The sequence below is a fragment of the Brachycentrus maculatus genome, unplaced genomic scaffold, assembly GCF_059751285.1.
Source record: "Brachycentrus maculatus isolate JH-2025_06_01 unplaced genomic scaffold, ASM5975128v1 h1tg000248l, whole genome shotgun sequence".
NCBI classification, from domain to species: domain Eukaryota; kingdom Metazoa; phylum Arthropoda; class Insecta; order Trichoptera; family Brachycentridae; genus Brachycentrus; species Brachycentrus maculatus.
This window is the reverse complement of record NW_028280999.1, coordinates 121,185-148,887: the sequence shown is the minus strand read 5'-3', so window position 1 is coordinate 148,887 and position 27,703 is coordinate 121,185. Positions and strand designations below refer to the sequence as shown.

General features: G+C 35.9%; 2 protein-coding genes across 2 annotated transcripts; one reads left to right on the top strand and one right to left on the bottom strand.

The window, feature by feature from the left end:
* Positions 1-592: 592 nt before the first annotated feature.
* On the bottom strand, positions 593-19,416 carry LOC148306151 (E3 ubiquitin-protein ligase UHRF1-like). The gene is made up of 16 exons (XM_088265536.1): positions 19,151-19,416; positions 16,868-17,030; positions 14,361-15,186; positions 12,455-12,598; positions 11,404-11,603; positions 10,479-10,579; positions 9,410-9,611; positions 7,820-7,908; positions 7,106-7,190; positions 6,131-6,257; positions 4,756-4,905; positions 4,052-4,190; positions 3,204-3,489; positions 2,138-2,334; positions 1,581-1,679; positions 593-884 (listed from the first exon to the last, which is right to left on the bottom strand). Exons 1-16 carry the CDS (start codon positions 19,298-19,300, stop codon positions 735-737), a joined length of 3,108 nt encoding a protein of 1,035 aa, XP_088121662.1. The 5' UTR covers positions 19,301-19,416; the 3' UTR covers positions 593-734.
* A 542-nt stretch (positions 19,417-19,958) lies between these two features.
* LOC148306150 (WD repeat-containing protein 48 homolog) lies at positions 19,959-25,544 on the top strand. Its single transcript, XM_088265528.1, has 3 exons — positions 19,959-21,867; positions 24,482-24,724; positions 25,213-25,544. The coding sequence occupies exons 1-3, from the start codon at positions 20,170-20,172 to the stop codon at positions 25,303-25,305; spliced, it is 2,034 nt and encodes a 677-aa protein (XP_088121654.1). The 5' UTR covers positions 19,959-20,169; the 3' UTR covers positions 25,306-25,544.
* The last annotated feature ends 2,159 nt before the right edge of the window (positions 25,545-27,703 follow it).

The window sequence follows — 27,703 nt, the reverse complement described above, 5'->3', positions numbered from 1 at the left end:
ATATAGCGTACTCATATTGTACATATATATGCAATTGTAGTGACACAATTGCAAGGTAAGCACAAAGTTGTCCAATGACATGTAGAGCTTATCACTTTATGTAGCAGAGTCCTTTGAAGTTGCCAGCTGTTGGGACCATTTTCTGTGTCGCCGCGTGAATCACGTGGAAATATGGAGTAATTTTCACACCTGGCAAGCTAGCAAATGTTTCTAAAGCAGAAATTATATTGTGTCTGACCAAAAATAAAATGTCAACACTCGTCGTGTTAGTCACTCCATTACTGTCATCAATTTTAGAAATACAAGAGATGCACGAAGTGGAAGAGACAAAGATTGTAGTGAAAAAACAGATTATTGTGGCATTCTCTTCTCTGCCTACCCCTGCGGGAAGCGGCGTGATGGTCAGTTAGTAAGCTAGTTTAAATAGTTCTCTATATAAACTAGCTTATTAAAGTTTTGTTTGGGGCTTGTTTGGGGCTTATTAAAGTTTTGTTTGGGCTTGTTTGGGGCTATTACATTGATCTTGGCATTACATTGTTCTCTAAATGCTAAAGACCTATGAATAAGTCAAATTTCCAGATATTTCAGTACTATTAGATATTAATCTTTCTTGACTGGATACATACGTAATAAATATTTTGTCTACCCAAATCAATTGATACAAAATTAATTATCAATTAATCAAGAGAAATTTTGTTAATATTTGTACTGGCGATACCACAGTGAAATTTAATTTATTTCTTGTGCATGTCATATCCGGGAAGAATTGATCGCAAGACGGATTTGAGCATTTCGTTCTGGAGCGGTTCTTCCTTGGATAAATCGTTTCGGCAATATGGACAGCTGTTGGATTCCGTGCTTTTGAATGCCAGTTTCAAACAAGCCTGTAAATGAGAAGGAAAAAAATTATAATAAAAATTTAATAAGAGAACACAGTAGATCCGTCAGACAGTAAATTATTTATAAACTAAAATAATTGCTTAAGAATAAAACTCTAACAGATTGATCCAACCAAAAAAAAGCATTTCAATAATAAACAATAAAATATTCACTTATTATTAGAAGAAAAAGTTTATTTTTTAACTTACAATATAAATTATTAGGAAAAGGTAAGGGCAGTCTTTGTTATTTTAGTGGTAAAAAATCATGTTTACTGAAATGCTTAAAAGTGTCTTTTACATACTGTTGGTAGAGAGCGGGAGTTGATCAACAGCAAAAAATAGTGGTAAAACTTAAATTAAAAATGGATTGATTTTACCACAAAGTGATTGCCGAATCTATTAATGAAAAATGTCTGAGTATAATTAGGGTCGGGGTTGAAGAAAAAACAGCCCGACAATCACAAGTAACTGCTAACCCAATTATGATCCGTACAATGTTTTTTGGCGTCTTTCGCGCTCTACCAAACGTAAGCAAATAGAACGCTTTTAAGCGTCTCCCGCTCTCTACCAACCTCTCCACCTACATTTTTTGTTGTTGTTGTCAAAACGCCATCTCTGATGGCGGATTTCTTGGCGGTTCTAGTCTTGATGGAAATGAAATGCATATATCTCGGAAATCAGTAATAACAAATGGCTCACCATGCAGAAGTTATGACAGCAGCTAGTGGTGACAGGATTGGCGGCAACATCTTGACAGATGATACACAGGAACACTTCGGTCACCTTGTCCACTAGGCCCTGGAAATTTAAAATCATTTAATTCAGCACATAATTAGACCCTGGAAAATGAAGGATCATTAAATTTACCACCTAATTCGACCCTGGAAATTGGAAGATCATTTAACACAACACATAATTCGACTCTGTAAAATGGAAGATCATTTCATTCAACCCTGGAAAATGTAGGATCATTCAATTAAATACTTAATTTGACCGTGGAAAATATACGATCATTAAATTCAACACTTAATTTGACCCTGGAAAACAGAGGATCATTTAATTCAACATTTATATTTATTTATTTATTACTTTTTAGAATACAGTAGAACCTCAGTATTTCGAGTGTCTTCAAATTTTTGTAACATAAAATACAGTAATAAAGTATTTTTACTATTTATAGAGTAGGTAGATGATTTTGCGTATTTGGAAAGAATGTTTTCTAGGGATGGAAAGATTAAATATGTAAAATACGGTACCTTCTTGCCGTCTTTCTCTAGCGCTTTGAGACACTCGTCCCAAAGTTTCTTATTGGCCGTGTCCTCAGCGATGGCCTTCTTGTCAGCGACAGACAAAATGACGAGTTCGTTTTCATCGCTTTGCGTTGTCGCTTTTTTATTTGCGGCCAGAGTAAACGGGTTCACTTTGGGACTGGACATCTTCTCTGCAGGCTTGGCTAAAAGAAGAAGAAAAAAGATTATGTTATTTTAAATTAGTTTTTGTATTAACCATTGTTGTCAGGTTTTTTTTTCATCAACCCTGACCCTAACTATACTCCAGACAGTCCACCACTCTCAAAATGCTTATCACAAGTAACTGCGAACCCAATTCCCATCTATACAATGTTTTTTGGCATCTCTCGCGCTCTACCAAAAGTAAGCAAATAGAACGCCTATAAGCGTCTCCCGCTATCTACCAACAATATGTTAAATATGCTTATGAGCATTTCCCGCAAACAATGTGATAACACATTTTTTAAGGCTACAACTGCATTCACCTCATAAATTTGTTTTACTGTTAGTTACACTCATTCGTTCCACATTCCCAAACCATCTCAACACACCTTTCTTGATTTCATCGATAACGCTCATCTCAGCCTAGCATTGGTACCATATCGCTCACTCCTTTCAAGAACGTCATAAATAAAAAAACTTGATTTTTCAGGAGAACGTTTTTAAAGTTTAAAAAATATAAGAGAATGTATGAAAAATAAATATCAAGCCATTTGTTCAACTTTTTACTGGGCAACAGATCTTTTTAGGTAAAACCTGAAGATTTTTTCTCCATTTGAAAAATATTTAGTTTATTTAAAAAAAAATAATTGAACAATACCTTTTCTTCAAAATGCAAAAACAACACTTTCTGCCCTGTAGTGGGTAAATATTAAGTTAAAAATATGCCTCTTTTGCTGGGACATTTTCTGGGCATTTAGAAAACATGCACAACTGAAAATTGACAATTTTTGATATATGACGTTGTTGAAAGGAGTAAGCGAACATCTCAAATATCAAACATCATCATAGAAATGTACAAAAAAATACATACTCATTTTTTTTCTTTTCGGCGTAGGCGTTTTGGCAACCTTGACTTCTTTCTCTTCTCCCATAGAAGACCTGGTCTTCATCTTTTTGGGCGGCGGAGAAGAGTCCTTGGCGCCTCTGGACTTCCGCTTCTTGGCCTCCCCTTCATCGTCGCTGTCTTGAGCACCGTTGCTCTCCCTGAGCGGACGCTTCCGGGCCTTCTTCACGGCCGGACTCTTGTGGTTCTTCAGCTTTTCCCGTTCCTTCTGCGCCTGCTTTTCGGCTTCCGCCTCCAGATACCCGTCGGGATACTGAATAAAATAAAATCACAATATTTTGAGTGCGTCCGAATCTTTGATCACAAATCTGGGTTCCTCCACTTAGGAATTGATATCTCAATATAGTCCATCTATCCGTCATGAGCAGTGTTATAATTGAGCGTATTGCTATTACGTTTAACAGATGGCGCTGCCATTGCGATTCAGAAAAAATAGTTAAACCCTTATTCAACCCTTAACTGCACCCGATGGTGCATAGGGCAGTGCATCGTATTGACGCAGCATTATCTCGATTGTTACATACATGTAGGCAAGGTGATCACTCCTGCGCTTCTGGGAGCAGTCAAGGGTAATGATAAATAAATATTAGATTGATAAATAAATAATATTTATTTATTATAACCCCATCCCCCCTGGGAATCGAACCCGGGACCTCCAGCAAGGCAAACATCCTAACCATTACACCACCGAGGCGGACAAACCAACATAATATATTTTTTTTTGAAAAGTCGTGTTGTAGTAAATACATATCACCGGGAGGGGAAGGTTAGTATTAAATAATAATATATAGTATTCAATAATTTTAAAAAAATACCTTGATTGGGAAAATCTTGGCGTTTTTCTCCCACGGAGCAGGCGTGGGGTCGTCTCTCCTCAGCAGGTACTTCCAAACCCGGAAACCAGACTTGCCTTTCTCCGGATAGTATTTGACAATCTTGTATATTCCATCGTACCTGCAGATGATTAATCAGTGTCGTTCAAATTTGACAATAATCAGGTAAATTAAATAATGAACTGCTCCTTTTTCCAACTACATTCAGTTCATAAATATGTTTTATGTTCATTCCTCACTCATTCATTGCACTTGCCTGGCATAAGCGATCACTTTATCCCCTTGAATAATGTCAACTTAGACTTATATATCGGTCTTTGTAGACTGTTGGGGTCAGCTCTCATCGTCCTCAGGTTGTAGGTCCTTCTATCATATATGGTACAACGTCACCCAGGCCATGCCTTCGAATCATGCTGTCCTTCTGTAGCATTCAAAGATCTATCATACATCGTTTTGCTCCACATTCATCTGAGGGATCGCATTTCGACTGCATTCAGTCTACTTTCATCCTTCTTTTGGCAACTCGATTCACTTCCGTACATTAGAGTTGGAACCAGAACTCCGTTGTATACTGCAAGTTTAGCTCTCGGTAATAGTCTTTTATTTGATACAACTGTCTTTTTTTTTTTAAAGATAGCAAAAAAACAGATGAAATCAACATCTTAAAATAAGCACAAATAACATACCTGATTCCTTCTTTAGGGGCGTATTCCGGAAAATGTTTTAACATCTTGTAGGAACGAACAACGCGAACTGGTTTTCCTTCTCTCCACTTGTCTCCACTGTCCGCACCTTCTTCTTTCACTTCTTTGACTGCGCAGTTTCTCGCCAACGCCCTGAAATACAAAAATGATCAAAAATCAAGTCAGTCGAATGATTAACCAAAATAAACTAGACAAATGTAAAGCCCTTTGGTTACCAAAATTCGATATATCGGCTTTCGGTACCTTAGTGAGAAATACTGACAAAAATTCGACATTGCCATTTATGTATCAGAGATTTTTGATTTTTGATTTATTTTAAGTATCAGAGACAGTATGGGCGTTTGTCCACAACACGGGATCTCAACGTCCGGCAGTCCGGTTTTGAAAAATGAAAACGACTACGTTAGTTTAGTGTGATCGAATTTACCGTAAACTTCCGTGTAATTCCGGGTAGTGGACAAGCACCCTATGTTAGGGATTCCTTCAGGATTGTGCAAAATATTTCGCTTCATTTAATGTTTTTATTTCATACATCGAAATTAAGAACAACTGATCATTTACATCTTGCAATTAGTTGTAATATTACAAGAATACTTACGAGAAAAACAGTGAAATAAGGAAGGAATGCAATGCTGAGATAAGCATTATCGATAAAATTAAGAAAGGTGTGTTGAGTTGGTTTGGACATGTAGAACGAATGAGTGAGGAAAGAACGGTAAAACAAATTTATGAGGCGAATGTAAGTGGAAAAAAGAGCAGAGGAAGACCGAGAAAAACATGGCACGATCAGGTATGCCAAATACTTGAAAGTGGTCAGGTTAGGAGTCGTAACAATCGGCGGGTATGTATGAGGAGATGCATGAACGTGGAAGAGGCGAGGAATGTTTGCAAGGACAGAGTGGTGTGGCGCTCTATTCTCTCTGCCTACCCCTGCGGGTAGAAGCGGCGTGATGGTTAGTTAGTTAGTTAGTTTTAGGATTAATAAATAATATCCGATAAAGTTATACAAATATATTTTATGAGATGAAAACATCTGTTAGTTTTCGAAAGTTGTGTTTAAATTAAATAAAACTCATTTATTGGTTTATAACAAGTGTTTAGTTTAAAGAAAAAGAACATAATAATAGCTCGGCTGTCCAAACTCAAAACAAAGTAAGGGACATTTTTTTGTAGTAGTTTTTTTTTTTGCATTTTTGGACCAAGTAGATTCTACTAAGTCCAAAAATGCAAAAAAAACATACTACAGAAAAAATGTCCCTTACTGTGTTTTAAGTTTGGACAGCCGAGCTGTCCATAACAGTTCCCAACGGAGCAATGATTGGTAAATAAATAAAAAAATTCTAAGTGTGTGACATACTTGTTTTCTCTTGTCAGTGTCTGATCACTGGATTGATCAGCCGTCCTCTTGTTTCCAGATAGATCTCGGCCTCCACTTCCTGTGTACGTGAATTCAAAGCCATGGTCAACGTCATCTTCGTAGCCACCTGAAATATCACACATAAAAAATAATAACAATAAGAATCAAAAGAGAAATGGACAATTAAAGAACATAAATATCCCAGCTAGATGACATGACAACCAAAAAGTAAATTGTAAATATGTGTATGATGAAATAAAAAAAAAGAAAAGAAAAACAACTATCTATAATTCAAGCGTACTGAACTTAAAACAGAGAAATATTCATAGTTGGGTTAGTAAGCGAGATAAAGGAGTACTCATAGTTTAGTGCATATCCATCCCTGAAGAGGACAAAGTTGGTATAATAGTATAACAAAATAAAAGTGGTATAAAAACAAAGTTAGTGTCTTATTTATTTTATAATTTTACAACATTTTCAGTGTGTCCAAATACTTGTTCACAAATCTAGATTATCTCTACTTAGGAATTGTTTGTTACATTTTTGACATCTCAACAAAGATGAAGAAGAATATGGAAGTCTGGGTTTTTACACGATTTATGACCTGTCATTGGCTGGTTAAGTGATCACTTAGCACATGTGCAAAATTCACCAATTCTATCCATGATTGACAACCACACTACTCAAATTTTTGGAACTCTTAGATATATTGATCAATCTTGTGACACAGTACATATGAGCTTTTATTTAGCACTCTTTAAAAAAATGTGTGCAAGATCTGAACCCCGGATTATATTCATAAACTGAGACCCGCCTGAAAATATGATTTTAAATTTTTTAAATGGCTTATAATTTGATCAGTTATTTTATTGTTATTTTACAATTTGTTTGTTCGATTTGTAAGAATTGGTTACGGCTATGAATAAATAAATAAACATATGTAGTTCATATTACAGATGGACAAAAGTTATTTACCAGATAGGACGATGCTATATGCTCCTTCGACGTCTCTCCCGTGAATTCCAGATACAGGGGGTCTGTGTACTCCGGACTCTGATAACTGCAAAAACAATACTGGCTTATGACCATCAGCAAAATAATATCAGAATTGCAGAAATATCATTTTCATTGATTTAACTATTATATTTTCTACACATTCTTCTTACCCTCGTCCGTGCCCAATGGTGCATAGAGCACCGCATCAAATTGATGAAATATTAAGTTGATTGTTAAGACCTTGTATTTGTTAAAAAGCTAAATTTTCTTTAAGCCCAAATTTTTTTAAAACACTGTTTTTGTATTAGAAAAATAAGTTAGAAAAAGAGTTATTGAAAGGTAAGGAGTTAATACCTAGGAGAGAAAAATAAATAAAAATATTTTTTCAATATCATATTCTAAAAAACAAAAAAAACCCAGTATGTATACTAAAAAAAATGGGCATGACATGACATCCGGCTCTATGCATTGCCAGAAGCTAAATGAATTTTATCGTTGCGAGCGTGGCTTTAATTATGTCAAGGCAAGGTGGTCAGTATAGCGAGAAATTACTTATACTTATTTTGAACCTTCCTGGGAATGGAACCCGGGACCTCCAGCACCGTAGCCAAACGCAGTGACCACTACACTATGGAGCCGGACTAGGATAACAAAGATTTTATTTTACAACGAAAAATTACAAAATAGTCTTACTTGTATTCTAAATCTCCAAGCCATTCCCACTTCAATTCCGGGAATAGGTCCAAAATGATTTGCCGGCATTGCACAGGTTTGCGTTTTTCCTGTAACATCAAAATTAATGTAATTTAAGTTTTATTCATATTATTTTTTGACATCTCATCAAAGATGTAGAAGAATATGGAAGTCTGGCCATTTACGGGGCTGACGATAATCAGAGGCTGGTTTAAGTGATCACTTTACACACTTAAAAATTCACCAATTCTACCCAATATTGATAACCACACTACTCAAATTCTTAAAAGTTCTATATATATGAACCGATTTTGAAACATTGTTCTTAAATCACTTGAACTTCACTAGAGACATCTATTGGTGAGATGAAAAGAAGATTTTTATTGAGCAGAAACTCTTATATTAGTATGTGAGATCCGAATCCTGGTTTATAATCACACACATGAGAAATGCCAGAAAATATAATTTACATTTTTATTATTTAAGTTTATAATTTGACCAGATAATTTATTTACAACATTTTGAGTGTGTCCAAATACTTGTTCACAAAATCTGGATTATCTCCAATTACAGGAGTTCTTTTCATATTATTTTTTGACATCTCATCAAAGATGAAGAAGAATATGGTAAGAAGTCTGGGCATTTACGGATAAGATTTTGTGAATAAGTATTTGGACACACTCAAAATGTTGTAAAAAAAAGTTTTATTTTCTCGATGTCAATTCGCTGCGCATGTCCACACCGCCTTATCTGATGAAATAAATTCACTTCTTCTTCAAACCCTTATCCGCACCCCAGTGGTGCATAGGGCACTGCATATAAACGCAGTGTTATCTTGATCATTAACACATGAAGGAAAGGTGATCAGCCCTCCGCTTCAGGTACCAGTCCAGGGTGTTTTTGAACCTTAAGGGAGGAAGGGCTAATATTAGAGTGAAAAAAATCGCTTTATTTATTTGACCCCCCCAAGGAATCGAACCCGGGACCTCCAGAATGGTAGCCGAGCATGCTGACCATTACACTACAGAGGCGGACACATAAATAAATACTCTTCCGTTTATCTGCATAATAAACTTGGAGATATACGTGCTTAATATTAGCCCTTCCGCCTGTCCGCCTCCGTAGTGTAATGGTCAGCATGCTCATCTACCGTTCCGGATGTCCCGGGTTCGATTCCCATGGGGGTTTAATAAATATAAGTGATTTTTTCACTCTAATATTTATTCAATATTACACTGGACTGGTACCCGAAGTGGAGGGCTGATCACCTTTCCTTCATGTGTAATCGATCGAGATAATACTGCGTTTATATGAAGCAGTGCCCTATGCACCATTGGGGTGCGGTAAGGGTTTTATTATTAATATTAGCCCTTAACACACTATCTGCGGGCGGATTCGCGCTGATAATAGAGATAAACATCTCTGAAAAGAAGTGATAACATTTAACCATACTGTATACATCGATATGTGATCAAAAGATGCCGCAAGTCATGCGTAAAAACAACATACACGCGATTTACGATGAGTCGAGTGAAACGGTCAAATAACCCTTCCCGCAGATAGTGTGTTAGTACAGACGAGGTGGCTCACCGACGCACGCCATGCCGCGGCCCCAGTCCCTGGCCTTGTGCTGGTTGGGCTTGCGGGCCTGCGCCTTGCCGCCGGGCGCCACCACGCAGGCCGGGTCACGCCGGCACTCGGCGCAGTACCAGTCCTCCGAGGGCAGGCCCTCCAGAGGCGGCTGCAGGCACTGCAGGTGGTAGCCCTGGTTGCACTCGTCGCAGAGGATTATCTGCGGAAAATGCATAGTCAATATACAATAGAACCCCCATCATCCGGACTTAACCCATCGGCATACCAGCCGCCATATCTTGGCGCCTAAGAATATTTTACATGCACATATCAGCCGCAGTGTGAGCTACACATCGTCATCGGGTAGTTCATATTATAAAGATACTTTCTTGTGATATCTTCAAATCAGTAAAGAAAACTTTTGGTAATGCATTATTTCTTATTAGTTTAGATACTAGAAGCAATGTGTATTTGACTGCGCATTTTTAATCGATTGTTGCGATTGGAGCGTTGGTCTCCATGTTCCCGATAGTTACCTAGGACAGCGTCGGCATAGATTGTTTCATATTCCTATATACAGGACCAACCTGCCGGTGGTTATGCCTGTAGGAAGAGCTACAGCTATGCTGAACAATATCATTTACTCATTTATTTCATGCCAGGTTTTGATCTGTTCCATGTGTGTGAGGGGGTATTCCAAAGAGGGATTCTTCTACATCTTTAACAAGAGTCTTCTTGCTTACTTTTTTATTCAAGTTTTTAATATATACGCCTTAAATAAAATAAATAAAACTGATATGCGGATGGGCTAACACATTGTTTGCAGGCGGTTTTTTCATCAACCCCGACCCTAATTAATATACTAATTACGGTTGTATACTAATCATAAGTAACTGTGAACCCCACTCCGATATGTACAATGTTTTTTAGCTTCTCTGTATCAAAAGTAAGCAAATAGAACGCTCATAAGCATCTCCCGCTCTCTACTAACAGTATGCTAAAGATATTTAATCGTTTCCTGCAAACAGTGTGTTATTTTAATTAAAAAATAAATAAATACAATAATAAAACATGTATTTATACTGACATTTTCTGGTTGATTCTTTCCGGAACAAATATTGCAGCCGCACTCCTTGCAAGGTATCTCCGGATCATCCCTGCACTTTGTACAGACCAAAGGACCAGACCCTTAACAAATGTATATAAAAATATATCAAATTACACAAAAAATAACAATAAATTAAAGAAAAGAGAAATTCAAACAAAATTATTTCCTTAAAATATTAAGCCCTTACTGGTCCAATGTAGAATCTCATTGGACATCGATTTTTTGCTCTTGTCGGATGTTATTCGGCATTTATTTAAATTCCAAGCTTACATTTTTGTCACTCGTATCTATTACAACAGTACGTGGAGCAGAGGACAAAAGATTTTTTTCCAAATGGAGAATGTAACTGTCTACCTAGATTTTTTTTTATTTTGGGGGACCAGAAAGGGTTAACATTTCCGGGAGTATAGATGTAAATAATTGTCAAAGTCTGTCTGCCAGTTGGTGTGATGTAATTTGTATAGTAATGACATCTGTGGATATTTGTATGTAATTTTGTCATTTTTACAAATGAATAAAATATTTTTTTTTTCAATACCCAAGTGCACTTTATGCGTTCCATTTTATACATTCCCTCCATAAAATTAAAATGTTTTCTTTTCAATACCCCACATTTACATTTTCCCTCTATTTATATTTTTATTTTTTAGTCTCTTAAAAAACGTAAAATAGGGGTTTCACTGTACATAATTTATGTATAGATTTTACGTTTGATTTGTAGAAATCCATTTTAATTTATGTATTAAATGTTAAATACAACATTGATTTTTTTGAGTCTATTAAGTTGTATTTTATTGTAAAAAAAAAACACATAAAAATCAATTTTGTGACAGTTGTTTCGCCTAGTTATGGCATTTTCAAACGAATGTGAAGATTAGATGGACTGACGGTACATAACACTTACTTTTCTCCGTTTCCGTAACCATAAACTTCTCATATTCCTGACTGCGTTTGCTCAGAGGAACGACCGTTTCAATGGCGTATATTTTGTCGTGAACTTTTACTCTTACGTCATTCAAAGGTACATCTTTCCCGTGGAAGAGTGTTCCCACCAATTCCGTGTTTTTACGCAGCTTCTTGACTTCCTGCACTTTGAAATCGTACCTGCAATAAAAAATAATATTTTTAATTTAAGTTTTATTTGGTAAAAACCACTATTTTTGCGTTTCGATGCATTCTGTATCATTTTCTCCAAACTCCTCATGCGTACCTGATGGTGCATAGGGCACTGCATCATATAAACGCAGTGTTATCATGATCGTTAACACATGAAGGAAAGGTAACACCATCAGCCTTCCGCTTCGGGTACCAGTTCAGGGTAATATTGAATAAATATAAAAGTAAAAAAGCACTTTTATTTATTTTACCCCCCCTGGGAATCGAACCCGGGACCTCCAGCATGGTAGCCGAGCGTGCTGACCATTACATTATGGTGGCATCATTTTAAAATACCGCAAATTAAAAATGGAAATTATATATATATAAGATTACGACAAAGTAACTGGCGAATAAAAAAAAATACTAGTCTGACAGAAAAAATTAGAAGTTTAAGACGTTTTTTTTCTATATTTTATATATGTAATTGTTTTTTGTGTATAATTATTTTTTGCAAGACCAAAATACACAAAAATGTACACACTGCCGCAACATAAGGTTTCTGAAGTGCACAAATATGTGTGCACTGTAAATAATGTGTTAACACATTGTTGTCGGGCGGTTTTTATACTCAAACAGTCTTCCGCCCGACCCTCGGTACACTAATCGCAAGTAACCTCAAACCTTATTCCCATCTGTACAATTTTTTTGGCGTCTCTCGCGTTTGACTAAAAGTGAGCAAATAGAACGCTTATAAGCGTCTCCCGCTCTCTACCAACAGTATGCAAAAGACACATTTAAGCGTTTCCCGCAAACAATGTGTAAACATCAAAATTCACTGTAAATTGAAAATAAATTACCAAAATCCCTTTTCGTGAGGTTCCTCTATGTTATAATTAAGCATAAAAGTTTGGTTGGGTTTGACATCCTCAATTAGAATTTCCTTTCTAGCGCGCGGCCTTATCTCTGCCAATTTGCAATACTGGGCAGATGTTTCTTCCTCCCTGAAAAGATAAACAACATTTACGTTACGTTATCTGAGCAGCTGCGAGTCACATATCGCTCACTCTTTACAAGAACGTCATAAATAAAAAAAACTTGATTTTTCAGTAAAACGTTTTTAAAGTTTAAAAATATAATACAATGTATTAAAAATAAATATCAAGCCACTCACTGAACTTTCACCTGTGCAACAGATCTTTTTAAGTAAAACCTGAAGGTTTTTTCTCCATTTGAAAAATAATTAGTTTATTTAAAAAAATAATTAAACAATACCTTTTCTTCAAAATGCAAAAACAACACTTTCTGCCCTGTAGCGGGTAAATATTAAGTTAAAAATATGCCAATTTTGCTGGGATATAGAACATTTTCTAGGCATTCCGAAAACATGCACAACTGAAAATTGTCAGTTTTTGATTTATGATATTCTTGAAAGGAGTGAGCAATATGCTAAAAATTCAACAGCAAAAAATTGTTTCTATACATATAAAAAAGCACATCCGCAATGTTCTTCTTCTAACCCTTATCGGCACCAAATAGTTTATAGGGTACTACATCGCATTGACGCAGTGTTACAATGATTATTGATTAGTTGAAGGCTGGACTGGTTGGATGATCAGTTCTGCGCTACAGGTGTAAGTCCAGGGTAATATTAACCTAGCCGGATGTAACATGAGGATTGAAATCCCCCCATAAATGAATTTTTATTCCTTAACTTTAGTTTTATAAGAGCTACATACTCCACATTTTTTGTAATATTAAAAATAATATTAACACACTAAGGATGGTAAAGGTATTTATTTATCTACCAGTTTGGTAGATTGATGCTTTAGGACGGGAAGAGTTTATGTATTAATTTTAAATCAAACACAGATTTTTTGAGTCTACTAAGTTGTATTTTATTAACAAAAACACAAAAAATTATACTGTGACAATTGTTTCGCCTTGTTAGGGCATTTTCAAACGAATGTTATTATATATATATATATATATTATATATTATAGACATTCGTTTGATAATGCCCTAACAAGGCGAAACAATTGACACAATATAATTTTTTATGTGTTTTTGTTAATAAAATACAACTAAGTAGACTCAAAAAATCTGTGTTTGATTTAAAATTAATACATAAATTAAAATGGAGTTCTACAAATTAAACGCCAAATCAATAAATAGACGGGAAGAGTATTTATACCTTCTGCCCCGGCCTCATTTCAAAGTCAAAAAAGAAGGAATTACATATTGAATGTTTTTAAATGAATATTCAACAATCTCTTCTTAGGGTCTTAACTGTATGTACATAATTATCAAATCCCATCGCCAGCGGTCCTCAGGCATAAAAAAAACACCTGTCCTTAGTGTGTTAAGCTATATTTTTAATTTCAAAATATTATTTTTGATTAAAAGCACAATCAGTCACTGTCGTGAGATCTACGTAATTATAACTCAGCATGTTAATTTTGTTGTCTGATAGCGACATGTTATTTCTTTCACTCTAATAAACGTAGCACTACCATAACGAGTGAGCGAGACAACTAAACTCGTCGGGTTTCGTTTGATCTGATAACCGGTTTCTCCCTTATCGGTTGGCAGCATTCAGTCGCCGCTTGACGGCACGTTGGGAAGGAACATTTATCTATGACTCAGTTGGCGAGAGTTGGTTGAGAGCTGCGTACTACGATTTCCATACACATATCAACTGGGGTATTTTGGTACCCCCTTCGGAATTAATAATAAAAAAAACATATATAAAATATTTGACTTACCCATCGAAATATGTCTTGTAGAGAAGTCCAACTTCCCCATCACTGTCATCATCAATGCTATGGTCATCGCTATCGGAGGATTTATTTGAGACATTCATTTTATCATCCGAACTGGATTTGTCATCGATTGAATCACCATTTACAACCTTATCCATTTTAGAACTTTCACCGGTAGATCCATTCACTTTTGCTTTAGAAAAATAATCCTTTATTCCCCTCATTGGGGTTTTGTTTTTAGGGGACTTTGTTGACTTGGGAGTCACGCACGGTGACTTTGACTCACCATTTTCTTTCTCGCAAGGCGACTTTGAACCGGAACTTTCATTTTTACGAGGCGACTTTAAATCGGCACCTTCATTTCTACGAGGTGACTTTGAATTGGCACCTTCATTTTTACGAGGCGACTTTAAATCGGCACTTTCATTTTTACGAGGTGACTTTGAATTGGCACCTTCATTTTTACGAGGCGACTCTGAATCGGCACCTTCATTTTTACGAGGCGACTTTGAATCGGCACCTTCATTTTTACGAGGCGACTTTGAATCGGCACTTTCATTTTTACAAGGCGACTTTGCATCACCGTTTTGTATTCTGCCAATGGAAGTATTGTTGTCAATTTCCTTTTCAGGGTCATTTTTAAAAGAGTTAGCAAGTTTTTTACTACTTTTCGGGGTTCCATTGCACTTGCTTGATCCTGGTGAATTTTTCTTTGAAACATAATCGGGATCTTTAACAATTTGGACAATTTTTCCTTCGAACCACGCGTTATGAACTCTTTCTCTCATGTCAACCAGATCTCCAACTTTGAACAATTTACTGGCGGCATCTACAATTAAAATACATCATTATACTATTTGAAACCGATGTATGGCAAAGTTAGATTTGATGAAAAATTAAAATGATGTAAGATCATGTTAGGGATATATGAAAAGATTAAGAAGTTGTTTTTAGGAATCAAAAGGTCCAAAACACAGAAACACATAAAATATAACCTAATACGTAACTCTTTTGCTCAGAAAAACATTGATTATTATGCAATAAAGTTATACAACCTATTTTCACTATCCATACAGTCAATAAATAACTAAAATAAGTATAAGAGCGTTTGTACACTACACGGAATTTTTCCCGTCCGGCAGTCCGGTTTTTAAAAATAAAAGTGACTACGACAGTTTAGCGTGATCGAATTTACGCACACCGTGATCATGCACCGATCAAGCGTACCGATCCGAAGAAAGAGGGCCAAAAGCACAAGCCAATCATCCGTTTTATCATGTTAACCGGACTGCCGGAGGGTAAAATTCCTGCAGTGCACAAGCGCCCTAAAAGAGCTATTCATAAAAGGATAATGGAGAAGGGTAGATCTGAAATTGGTAAGAGCCCTTGAGGTGATTTATTATGAAAACGGCAATATAAAAAATTGTCAATATTATTATTATCGTCCTCCTGTTATTATCATCACGGCTGTCCAAACTCAAAACACAGTAAGGGACATTTTTTTGTAGTACGTATTTTTTGCATTTTTGGACTAAGTAGAGTCTACTTAGTCTAAAAATGCAAAAAAATGTCCCTTACTGTGTTTTGAGTTTGGACAGCCGATCATCCATCCTGTCTGTCTACTGCTTCAAAAAAAAAACGGTGTGATGGTAGTAGTAATACAAATACATACTATAAATAAATAAAAGATTACGAAAATAATACTACTAAATCACCCTACTCACGGGTTATTTTCTGAGTTAATTCAGTAGATCATTTTATTTTCTACAGAATTATGAAAACAATGTTTGTTTTATTCATACTGGATTTTTTTGCCACAATAGGTGTTTTTAGGACAGAACTGATGTACTTTTATAATTTATATTTGAAGCATTTACTTTGCTATTTTCCATTTTATATTTGTTTTAAAATCACTAAAAACTTTTTGTTATAACTTAATTATAATGTCTACCGGTTTCGAAGCTAACTGCTTCTTTATCAATACTGATTAATATTAATCAGTCTTGATAAAGAAGCGGTTAACTTCGAAACCGGTAGACATTGTAATTAAGTTATAATGAAATATTTAAAGTGATTTTGAAACAAAGTTACATTTTAATTATGATGTACTTTTGCATTAGCGTGTTCCTCTCTCTGTCTCGCATTTAATATTTTTGGCACAGGGTAAACCCAATGGTGCGGAAAAAAGACGCGTATCACGTACGCTAGCATGTGTAGGGCAGTTAATTATTTAAAATAATGATTTTTAATTAATGTTTAAGTTAGTAAATACTACTATTTCTCAAAATCTACTGTGTTTTGATGCGTTCCGCATCATTCTCAAACACCGTATGATGCGGAATGCATCGAAACACGTGTCACAGTAGATTTTAAGAAATGTGTATTTTTAGTACATAGTAGATTTTAAAAAGTGGTATTTACTAGGTAAAACATTAATTAAAAATGGATAGATTTTTACCACAAAGTGACTGCCGAATCAATTGATAAAATTGTGATAGTAAAAAAATTACCTTCATATTTAACTTTGGTTTCTTTCTTTTCCGAAACATTTTCAGATTTTGAGTCGTCATCGGTTTTCTCAGATTTTTCAGGGGGGGGTTCTATTTTTACCATCAGCTGAATGACATCATTCAACTTAATGTTATAGTCATGGAAAGAATATCCATTATCAAGCTGAAACAAATTTGAAACAAATTAAATAATTTAATTTTTTCATCTCACCAATAGATGTCTCTAGTGAAGTTCTAGTGATTCAAGAATAATGTTTCAAAATTGGTTCATATATACAGAACGTCAAGAATTTGAGCAGTGTGTTTGTCAATAATGGGTAGAATTGGTGAATGTTACACGTGTGTATAGTGATCACGTAAACCAGCCTATGACGGTTATCAGCCCCGTAAATGCCCAGACTTCATATTCTTCTTCATCTTTGATGAGATGTCAAAAAATAAATTAAATAAATATCTTAATATGGCTCCAGAGTATCTAAAAGAGCTGTGAATTCCAGATGAATTGTTTGATAGACGTCTCACGCTTCGATCGGCTACAACAACTGCAACGGGCAAAGTGACCTTACCAGCTCACAACCAGCGCACTAAATTTGACAAGCGTGCCTTTGCTGTTGCGGGACCGATGGTGTGGAATGCACTTCCACCAATGGTTAGAAAGAGTGAGTGAGATGATCTTTAGAAAAAAAATAAAATCACATTTGTTTGCTAATTTATTTCCACCACTCTTTTTTTCCTCAATTCATTCACAGTGAAGCGTAGTATTGAGGTAGTATTAGTAAGAAAATGGGGCTTATTGGCGATTATAAATTATCAAAATTTATTATTATTATTATTATTATTGTTATCACAACGACAACATTTTTGGTTTATTCCACGCTTTATGCTTTGTCTGCGTCCGTAGTGTAATGGTCAGCACGCTCGGCTACCATACTAGAGGCCCCGGGTTCGATTCCCAGGGGGGGAGTCAACTAAAAATAAGTGATTTTTTCACTCTAATGGTGGGGACTGACCGGAGCATTTCGTCGTAACGTAATGTTGTAACATCGCTCGCGGCGAGCATCCGAAACTATGGATGGAGCGCTCGGTTCGCTGTACTGACTATACGAATACTCGCATCGTAACGTGTTTCGTTACGACGAAATGTGGAGGTCAGTCCCTACCATAATATTTATTCAATATTACCCTGGACTGGTACCTGAAGCAGAGGGCTGATCACCTTTCCTTCATGTGTTAACAATCAAGTTTATATGATGCAGTGCCAACTTGATTGGTAGTTTTGAAGAGCAAGTAAGATGTACAGTATAAATGTTAGTTGCCGAATAGTCACATATTATATGAACACTTTCAAGGTCCTGAGTAACAAAAAATTACTAATAATAATGGCAAGAGTCTACGAGACAGAATAAGCAACAGATCTTTTTACGTAAAACCTGAATGTTTTTTCTCCGTTTAAAAAATATTTTGTTTATTTCAAAAAATAATCAAACAATACCCTTTCTTCAAAATGCAAAAACAACATTTTCTGGCATATAGCGGGTAAATATAAAGTTAAAAACATGCCGCTTTTGCTGGGATATAGTACATTTTCTGGGCATTCTGAAAACATGCACAACTGAAATTTGACTATTTTTTATATATGACGTTGTTGAAAGGAGTGAGCGATATGTCAATATTGTGCGATCATCAATGGCATTGTATCTACAAATATAGTTTAGTTATCAAGGGTTAAATAATAAATAAAAAGATGTCTGCACTATGTGTTGAAAATGACACAACAGATTTGAAATGCTGTGACCGGGTTTAAATTATCTTCATTTTTATTGTGGTCATTCCACAAATTGGCTAAAATTCTTTTAATTAAAGTATTTATGATTAATTTATCAGGTTATTTAAAAAGGGATAGCAATGGTAAATATGAAAGAATATTATTTTTGCAAATTTGAACAAAGACAATTTTGTTTGGTTATTTAAAAATGGAACAGCATAGAAAAAAAACATGAAAGATGGATACATTTACTATGAATTGCAATGGAATTTTACTTTTTTTAAATGGATGCAGGATGAATTTGCTAATATAATGGCCTCGCTGAGGTACCTATATTTAAACCGGATTGTTTTTTCATGTATATTTATGTATACGTGCTAAAAAAAATCGGATTCGGCATAGCTATAGATTTGTGCAAAAATACACACTATTCAGGATATAAATATCAAAAATGTTTAAAAAAATCATTTAATCGTACGATTAATTAATAAAAATTTACAAAAAGCTTTATTAAATACCAGTTTTCCTCCATAAAAGAGTCGTTGAAGTTTTGGCACTATGCCAAATTTTTCCTCGAGCAAAACTCGAAACGCTTCAATTTTTGTCAACTTTGACGGCACTACAACAATTGTTTCGGGTTTTCCGCACAACCTCACTCTCACATGCATTTCTGAAAGATTGTTTGAACACAAAACTAGTAATTAATAGGTTGTAATTCTATATAAAACGTCAAGGAACGAAACGTCCGCGAAAATGTTGTGGTTGACATTCGCGCAGAATTGGCGCGAAAATCAGGCAGAAAACAGACAAAAGACAAAATAAAAATAATGAAATTCAAAATTTTATGGCTGTAAACATTGATTTCTAGCTGTCGTCTAACAAGACACTTTTTTCAATCATTCGGAAAAATAATAACACATAACGTTTGTGATACTGTAGAAAAATATTTGTTAAGTATTTTTTGTGGTCGTTTTTACTACGATTAGCTTATTATTAAAGTTTTATTTGTAAACAAAATTTACATATTATAGTACCTACCGACTCGTAAGATAAACCAGAGAAAAGTAAAAAATGTAGACGTATTGGTATACAGCATCGAAACCCTATTTACGAATGTTTTATCAACATAATGACAATATTTTTTTTAAATTCCGTTAGAATTTCTTAAAAAGAACCTGAAAATTTAAAATAATAAAATTATTCTTATAAAAATAAAGTTTTTTTTTTTTTCTATATAAATTGATGTTAGATTTTTCAAATATTTATTATTATCGTAAGTTGGAAACATTCCAGTTGACATATTTTCTATGGTAAATAAGTATTCGAGAATAGGGCTTCGCAAATTGACAGTTTTCACTCGAGTTTTACGTGTTTGTCGGAATAATGTGTCTAAATATCGGCTAGAATTGAGTGTATTCACAAATTAATATGTCATCAGCGATCTTCGCACGTCGCGAAAGTGATAAAGCTCGAGAGCTTCCAATATTTTCGCTTTAAAAGCGTTCAAAATACGCCTATTTAGTATATTTTGTAAGTCATGGCTAATCACAAAACCGGCCAGCCAATGAGGAAGAAAACTCAAGTTTCTTTCGTTATAAGGGATGAAGAGGAACGGAGGCATAAAGCCGGGGTGAGCGCGTTGCAATTGGACCCCGTGCAAGGGAGATTGTATTCCGCCGGGAGGGATAGTATTATTAGGGTATGGCACACTTCTACTAACGCGCAAGATCGGTATATTCAAAGCATGGAGCATCACACGGATTGGGTGAACGATATAGTGCTGTGTTGCGGGGGAAAGAATTTGATCAGCGCTTCTAGCGATACTACTGTTAAAGTATGGAATGCGCACAAGGGGTTCTGTATGTCTACTCTCCGAACTCACAAGGATTACGTGCGAACTCTGGCTTACGCTAAGGATAAAGAGCAAGTCGCTAGCGCTGGTTTGGACAGAGCCATTTTTCTTTGGGATGTCAACACTCTGACTGCGCTAACCGCGAGTAATAACACCGTTACTACGTCGAGTTTGAGCGGCAGCATGGAGTCTATATACAGTCTGGCCATGAACCCTCCAGGGACGGTGCTGGTCAGCGGGTCGACGGAGAAGATTCTCAGGGTCTGGGATCCGAGGACTTGCGGGAAGCTCATGCAGCTGAAAGGGCACACGGACAACGTGAAAGCCCTCGTCGTAAGTCAGGATGGATCGCAATGCGTTTCGGGAAGCTCAGACGGCACCATCAAGCTTTGGTCTCTCGGCCAACAGAGGCCGATACAAACCATCCGGGTACATGAAGAAGCCGTCTGGGCCATCCTGGCAACCGATAACTTCACACACATCATATCTGGCGGCAGAGATAAACGGGTTATAATGACTGAACTGCGTAATCCTGATAATTCTGTCGTGGTTTGCGAAGAATCTGCTCCTATTTTGAAGCTATGCTTTACCTCGGATCATCAAGGCGTCTGGGTAGCGACGTCAGACTCCGATATAAGATGCTGGCGTTTACCTCCTGTAAATTCCTTAAACGCTGAAGTAGCCGGCTTTCCTCAATACCACGTCAACCATCCAAACGGTCCTTTAGTCTTAATCCCGGGAGGCGCGGCGATACGAAACTACACGGTACTAAACGACAAGAGACACATTTTAACTAAAGACACCGATAACAAAGTCGCACTTTACGACGTCTTAAAAGCCGTTAAAGTCGAAGACCTCGGGGAAGTAGACTATGAAGAAGAGATAAAAAATAGGTTCAAAATGATCTATGTACCGAACTGGTTCAACGTAGACCTTAAGACGGGGATGTTGACGATACATCTCGGGCAGGATGAAGTGGACTGTCTCGGAGCTTGGGTGAGCGCTAAAGAGGCGGGTCTAACTTCAGACAGAGACCAGAAGCTCAATTACGGAAACTTGCTCCTGCAAGCCCTTCTGGAGCACTGGAACCATCCTCAGAGATTAACCACCCATCCAGACACCGGTGCCAAAATCGTAGGAAACAATTATTTCTCTGTCCCCATTCACACTCCGTTGATATTCAGCGAGGTTGGCGGGAGAACGCTGTACAGGTTGTCAGTAGGTGACGCCAGCGGTGAAACAGAGTGTACCTTACTCAATGAGACGGTCCCACAGTGGGTGGTCGATGTTGCCATTGAAATGACGACACCTAAATTAGTAAAATTACCTTTTTACTTACTGCCCCACTCCACTTGCCAAACAAAACAGGATCGCCAGAAAAAGGTATCATATTTTTATTCATGTAATTTAGTTACATTTCTATACAATTTGATACGATTTCTATCCATGGCAAACTTATAATCTTATTCTCAATATTATTAATATTTAAAGCATTTACTTTGTGGTTAGTCATTTTTACTTATTTTTTTTTTATTTTTTTTACAAAAATGTTAATAAAATTAGTATATAACCACTCGCCGAGATTTTTACGTCTACCGGTTTCGAGACGTACCCGTCTCTTCGTCAGGACAATCACTAGCACAGCATGCAAACAATACTACCCTTCACCACCATAGCACCATTTACACACTCAAAACTACACAAAATGTCTAACACATGCGATTTTTGGTCGACCCGAAGACCAACATGCACTATAGTTTTCAATACAGACATGCGTTACGAGCCGAGGTTAAACGTACATCTACGTACATTATAATCTTAGTTTCGCTGTGCCTCTCATATATACATATAATATATTATATATTTTTATTAAATATTTTTTATTTTAAATTAAATATTTTTATAATTTTATTTATTCATTAAATATTTGTGCATATACATACATATATACAAAGACGTGTCTTCCGTTTAGGCAGAAAAGCAGTACCTATCTTAACTTACCCACGTGACATATCACTCGCTCCTTTCAAGAACGTCATAAATAAAAAAACTTGATTATTCAGGATAATGTTTTTTAAGTTTAAAAATATAATACAAAGTATTAAAAATAAATATCAACTTTTTACTGTGCAACAGATCTTTTTAGGTAAAACCTGAAGGTTTTTTCTCCATTTGAAATTATTTTGTATATTTAAAAAAAAGAATTAAACAATACCTTTTCTTCAAAATGCAAGAACATCACTTTCTGCCCTGTAGCGGGTAAATATTAAGTTAAAAATATGCCGCTTTTGCTGGGATATGGTAAATTTTCTGGGCATTCTGAAAACACGCACAACTGAAAATTGACGATTTTTGATTTATGACGTTCTTGAAAGGAGTGAGCGATATAAAAACGCAATAACTCTACCCTACCTCACTAAGCAGCACTCGCTTACCTTACTACTTACCTTTACTGCCTACCCAAATACATTAATTTATAAATCCAAAAACATAATTAAAACATTGTTGTCAGGCAGTTTTTTGTCATTAACCCCGGCCCTAATTAGTATACTTATTAGGGTCGTACACTAATCACAAGTAACCGCAAACCCAACTCTGATCTGTACAATGTTTTTTGGCATCTCCAACATTATGTAAGGCGCTTTTAAGTGTTTCCCGCAAACAATGTGTTAATACAACGCTCACTCCTTTCAAGAATGTCATATTTCAAAAATCGTCAATTTTCAGTTGTGCATGTTTTCGGAATGCCCAGAAAATGTACTATATCCCAGCAAAAAGCGGCATATTTTTAACTTAATATTTACCCGGTACAGGGCAGAAAGTATTGTTTTTGCATTTTGATGAAAAGGTATTGTTTAAATATTTTTTTAAATATACTTAATATTTTTCAAATGGAGAAAAAACATTCAGGTTTTACCTAAAAAGATCTGTTGCACAGTAAAAAGTTCAATAAGTGGCTTGATATTTATTTTTAATACATTGTATTGTATTTTTAAACTTTAAAAACGATCTCCTGAAAAATCAAGTTTTTTTTTATTTATGACGTTGTTGAAAGGAGTGAGCGACATAAATATATACTTTTTACAGAGACCAGCCAAGGCTGGTTAACAGGCCATGACTTTGTGGGATCTTTTTTCTATTAATATTATATATTTTTTTGTACTTATAATATATTGTGAAATGCAAAAGAATTTAAAATAAAGAAAAAAAAAGAGCTCTCATCACATTTACATATAGAGTTTTGTCTACAAAAACACACACGTTTTGTCTACAAAAACACACACGTTTGTCTACATAAACACATTCCATTAACCACATTCACAAATAGAGTTTTGTCTACAAAAACACACACGTTTTGTCTACATAAACACATTCCACTAACCACATTCACAAATAGAGTTTTGTCTGCAAAAACACACGTTTTGTCTACATAAACACATTCCATTAACCACATTCACAAATAGAGTTTTGTCTGCAAAAACACACGTTTTGTCTACATAAACACATTCCATTAACCACATTCACAAATAGAGTTTTGTCTGCAAAAACACACGCTTTGTCTACATAAACACATTCCATTAACCACATTCACAAATAGAGTTTTGTCTACAAAAACACATTCCATTAACCACATTCACAAATAGAGTTTTGTCTGCAAAAACACACGTTTTGTCTACATAAACACATTCCATTAACCACATTCACAAATAGAGTTTTGTCTGCAAAAACACATTCCACTAACCACATTCACAAATAGAGTTTTGTCTTCAAAAACACATTCCATTAACCACATTCACAAATAGAGTTTTGTCTACAAAAACACATTCCATTAACCACATTCACAAATAGAGTTTTGTCTACAAAAACACATTCCATTAACCACATTCACAAATAGAGTTTTGTCTACAAAAACACACACGTTTTGTCTACATAAACACATTCCATTAACCACATTCACAAATAGAGTTTTGTCTAATTTTAAACTTTGATCATCTAGGAACGCCTGATAGCAAACGACTTCATCCAGTGCCGGAAGGTATCGGAGCATGTCTCGGACAAGATTCTTGTCGGGTCGGACAATGTCAACAGCAACAACTCCACCTCCGCCAGCGGGCAGGGCGGCCAATCCGGCCAGAATAGCACGTCCACTTCTCAGACGCCGACTACTGCAAACGCCAAGACTGGTAACGGGGAAACAGAAGCGCCAGAGGATAAAATCGAGCTGCTATGCTGTGAACAGGTAAGGTCCACTCTAAGGGGCGCGATAGCATCCTAATTTTATCATTTAAGGTCCAACATATGATAAAGTTCAATTTCATTTTCTTTAAACCCAGGTAACATATACCAAGAAAGAACACTTTCCATTACTCGCCATAACACATTCTTCAGTAATTCCTTCTCTGTCCAAGCGGCCAGACTATGAGACATGAGGGGTTGATGCTCTCAGGTGGCATTCTAAGGACATGTCCCAACCATGTCCACCTTCTCCTCTTCCAGTACTTCCGGACTTCCGGACTTCCAGTATGGGGCTGTTGAGTTCTTCTCCTCACATCGTCATTCCTGACGAAGTCCTACCACTTTATACCCAGTATTCGCCTCAGGCACCTATTTTCAAAACTTGCTAGTTTTTTTGCTTAGTATGTATAATATTCTATTCCTATAATATTCCACATCCTTCTTCATCTATGTTGATATGTGGAAATATTAATTATCATCTTTATTTTTCAGGTTTTGGAGCCAGGCATGGAGTTGAGGACGGTCCGCCACTTCATATGGAAGTCCAACGCCGACGTGGTGCTGCATTACCGCACTCTCAAGTAATATTTGGTTTGATTGCCGCCGGCGTGGCGGCGCTTGGTGGCAATTGGAACCGGACACTGTCCAGATCGCCACATTGTGTCTGTCTGAGCGACTGTCCCGAGACAGGAGTGCCGCGGGCACGTCGGCCAATCGCGGCCGTGAGGAGAACGCAGGTCACAAATTTGATAAATCAATTTTGACTAGAATATGTAAAAGGCCTGACTGTGAATTTAGAGAAAAAATACCGTTTTGTGATTATAGTTAGATATTTTATTTATTTCTTGAATGTTTTCCGCAGATACTTTGTGGCGCATTTTATAATATCTTTATAAAATTAATTAACTAAGTTTTCACCACTTTTTTTATTACTACAATTCAACCTACCGGTTTCAACAATACATTGTCATCATCAGGGTTTATTTTAAATCGAAAACATTAAAATACTCTCACCAAAAACTTCCACACACTCCATAACATTTAGAATTTTTATGAAGTGTGTGGAAGTTTTTGGTGAGAGTATTTTAATGTTTTTGATTTAAAATAAACCCTGATGATGACAATGTATTGTTGAAACCGGTAGGTTGAATTGTATTAATAAAAAAAGTGGTGAAAACACAGTTAATTAATTTTACAAAGATATTTTATTTATTGTTTCGGCATTCACTTTGTGGTAAGACATGATAAAATTGTAAAAGAAAAACACTTGTTTTTTACCATGTGAGTTTATTTTATTATGACGACTAGTTTCGGAACTATGCTTCCATCTTCAGGCCTAAATATAAACGGAATAAATGTAAATGTTTTTTTTATTTCTTCAGGTCTAAATAAAAATGTTTATATTTAGACTTGTAGAGGAAGCATAGCTTCTGAAATTAGTCGTCGTGATAAAATAAACTCATGTGGTAAAAAACAAGTGTTTTCCTTTTACAATTATAGTTAGAACTAATTAATTCTAGTTAACACATTTAGGACGGGTGTTTTTTTACGTCTCACGCTTCGATTGGTTACAACAACTGCAATGGGCAAAGTGATCTTACCAGCTCGCAACCTGCGCATTAAATTTGGCAAGCGTGCCTTTGCTGTTGCGGGCAAACGATGGCGTGGAATGCTCTTCCACCAGTGGTTATAAATAGCGAGAGTGAGATGATCTTTAGAAAAAAACTACAAACAAAAATCACATTTGTGTCGGCTACTTTTAAAATCCGCCAGATCCATGAAAGTCGATTTAAAAAAAAATACAAAATTCTCCGGGTAACGTTTATGTTTCAAAGATTTGTATATCTTTAGATAAAATATTATGAAATTGGAGAATTTTCCCATTTTTTAAGATTTTTTTTCAGTATTTAAAAAAAACACGAGACATAAACCGATAATGATGTCATCTTAATTTTTGACCTATCCCCGCTCTCTGATTGGCCGATACGGGTCAGAAGGCAAGTTCCATGAATATGGCGGCATTTGAAATACAACGCTGTTTTTAATTATTTTTTAGCAGGGTTTTCAAGTATGTAAATATTTTAAACAATAAAATCCGCAATCGGCATTCCGATAGAGTATTTATTTTCAAATCTTATAAAATTGGATCTGGCGGATTTTGAAAGTAGGCGACACATTTGTTTGCTAAATCATTTTTACCATCTTCTTTTCCCCAATTCTTTCACTGTGAAGTGCCCTGAAGGTAGTATTTTACGAAAATGGCGTTATATAAACTATCCTAATTATTTACCGCTGGCGACAGGATTTGATATTTTTGTACATATAGTTCAGACCTTAACAAAGAGATTGGTAAGATCACAATAGATCTAATATGGTCGCATAGAAATAATAGATGCAAGATCCCTTGCCCTCACAACAACAAAAAAAAAGAGATTAGTACATAATATTCATATAAAAACCAAAAATAATTCCTTCTTTTCTGACTTTGAAATGAGGCCGGCACAGAAGATAAAAATACTTTCCCGTCCTTAGGGCGCTTGTCACGGAATTTTACCGTCCGGTAGTCCGGTTTTGAAAAATAAAAGCGACTATGACAGTTTAGTGTGATTGAATTTACGCGCAACGTATTCACGCACCGATCAAGAGCTCCGATCCGAAGAAAGATGGACAAAAGCACAAGCCAATCCAAGTCAATCATCGTTTTAAGACGTTAACTAACGTGCCAGACGGTAAAATTCCGTGTAATTCCGTGTAGTGAACAAACGCCCTTAGTGTGTTAATGTCAACTTGCGATTTCCATAAAAAAAATGTGTGCAGTGCATTTAATTATCCTTTAGGCGCCTGATCATAAATATAGACAGAAAAGCCCTGTTGAAATTTTTAAAAATGTTATAAAAGTCTGAATAACCATCTAAAGGTGGAGACTGACTGGAGCATTTTGTCGTAACATAACGTTGTAATATCGCTCGCGGCGAGCTTCAGC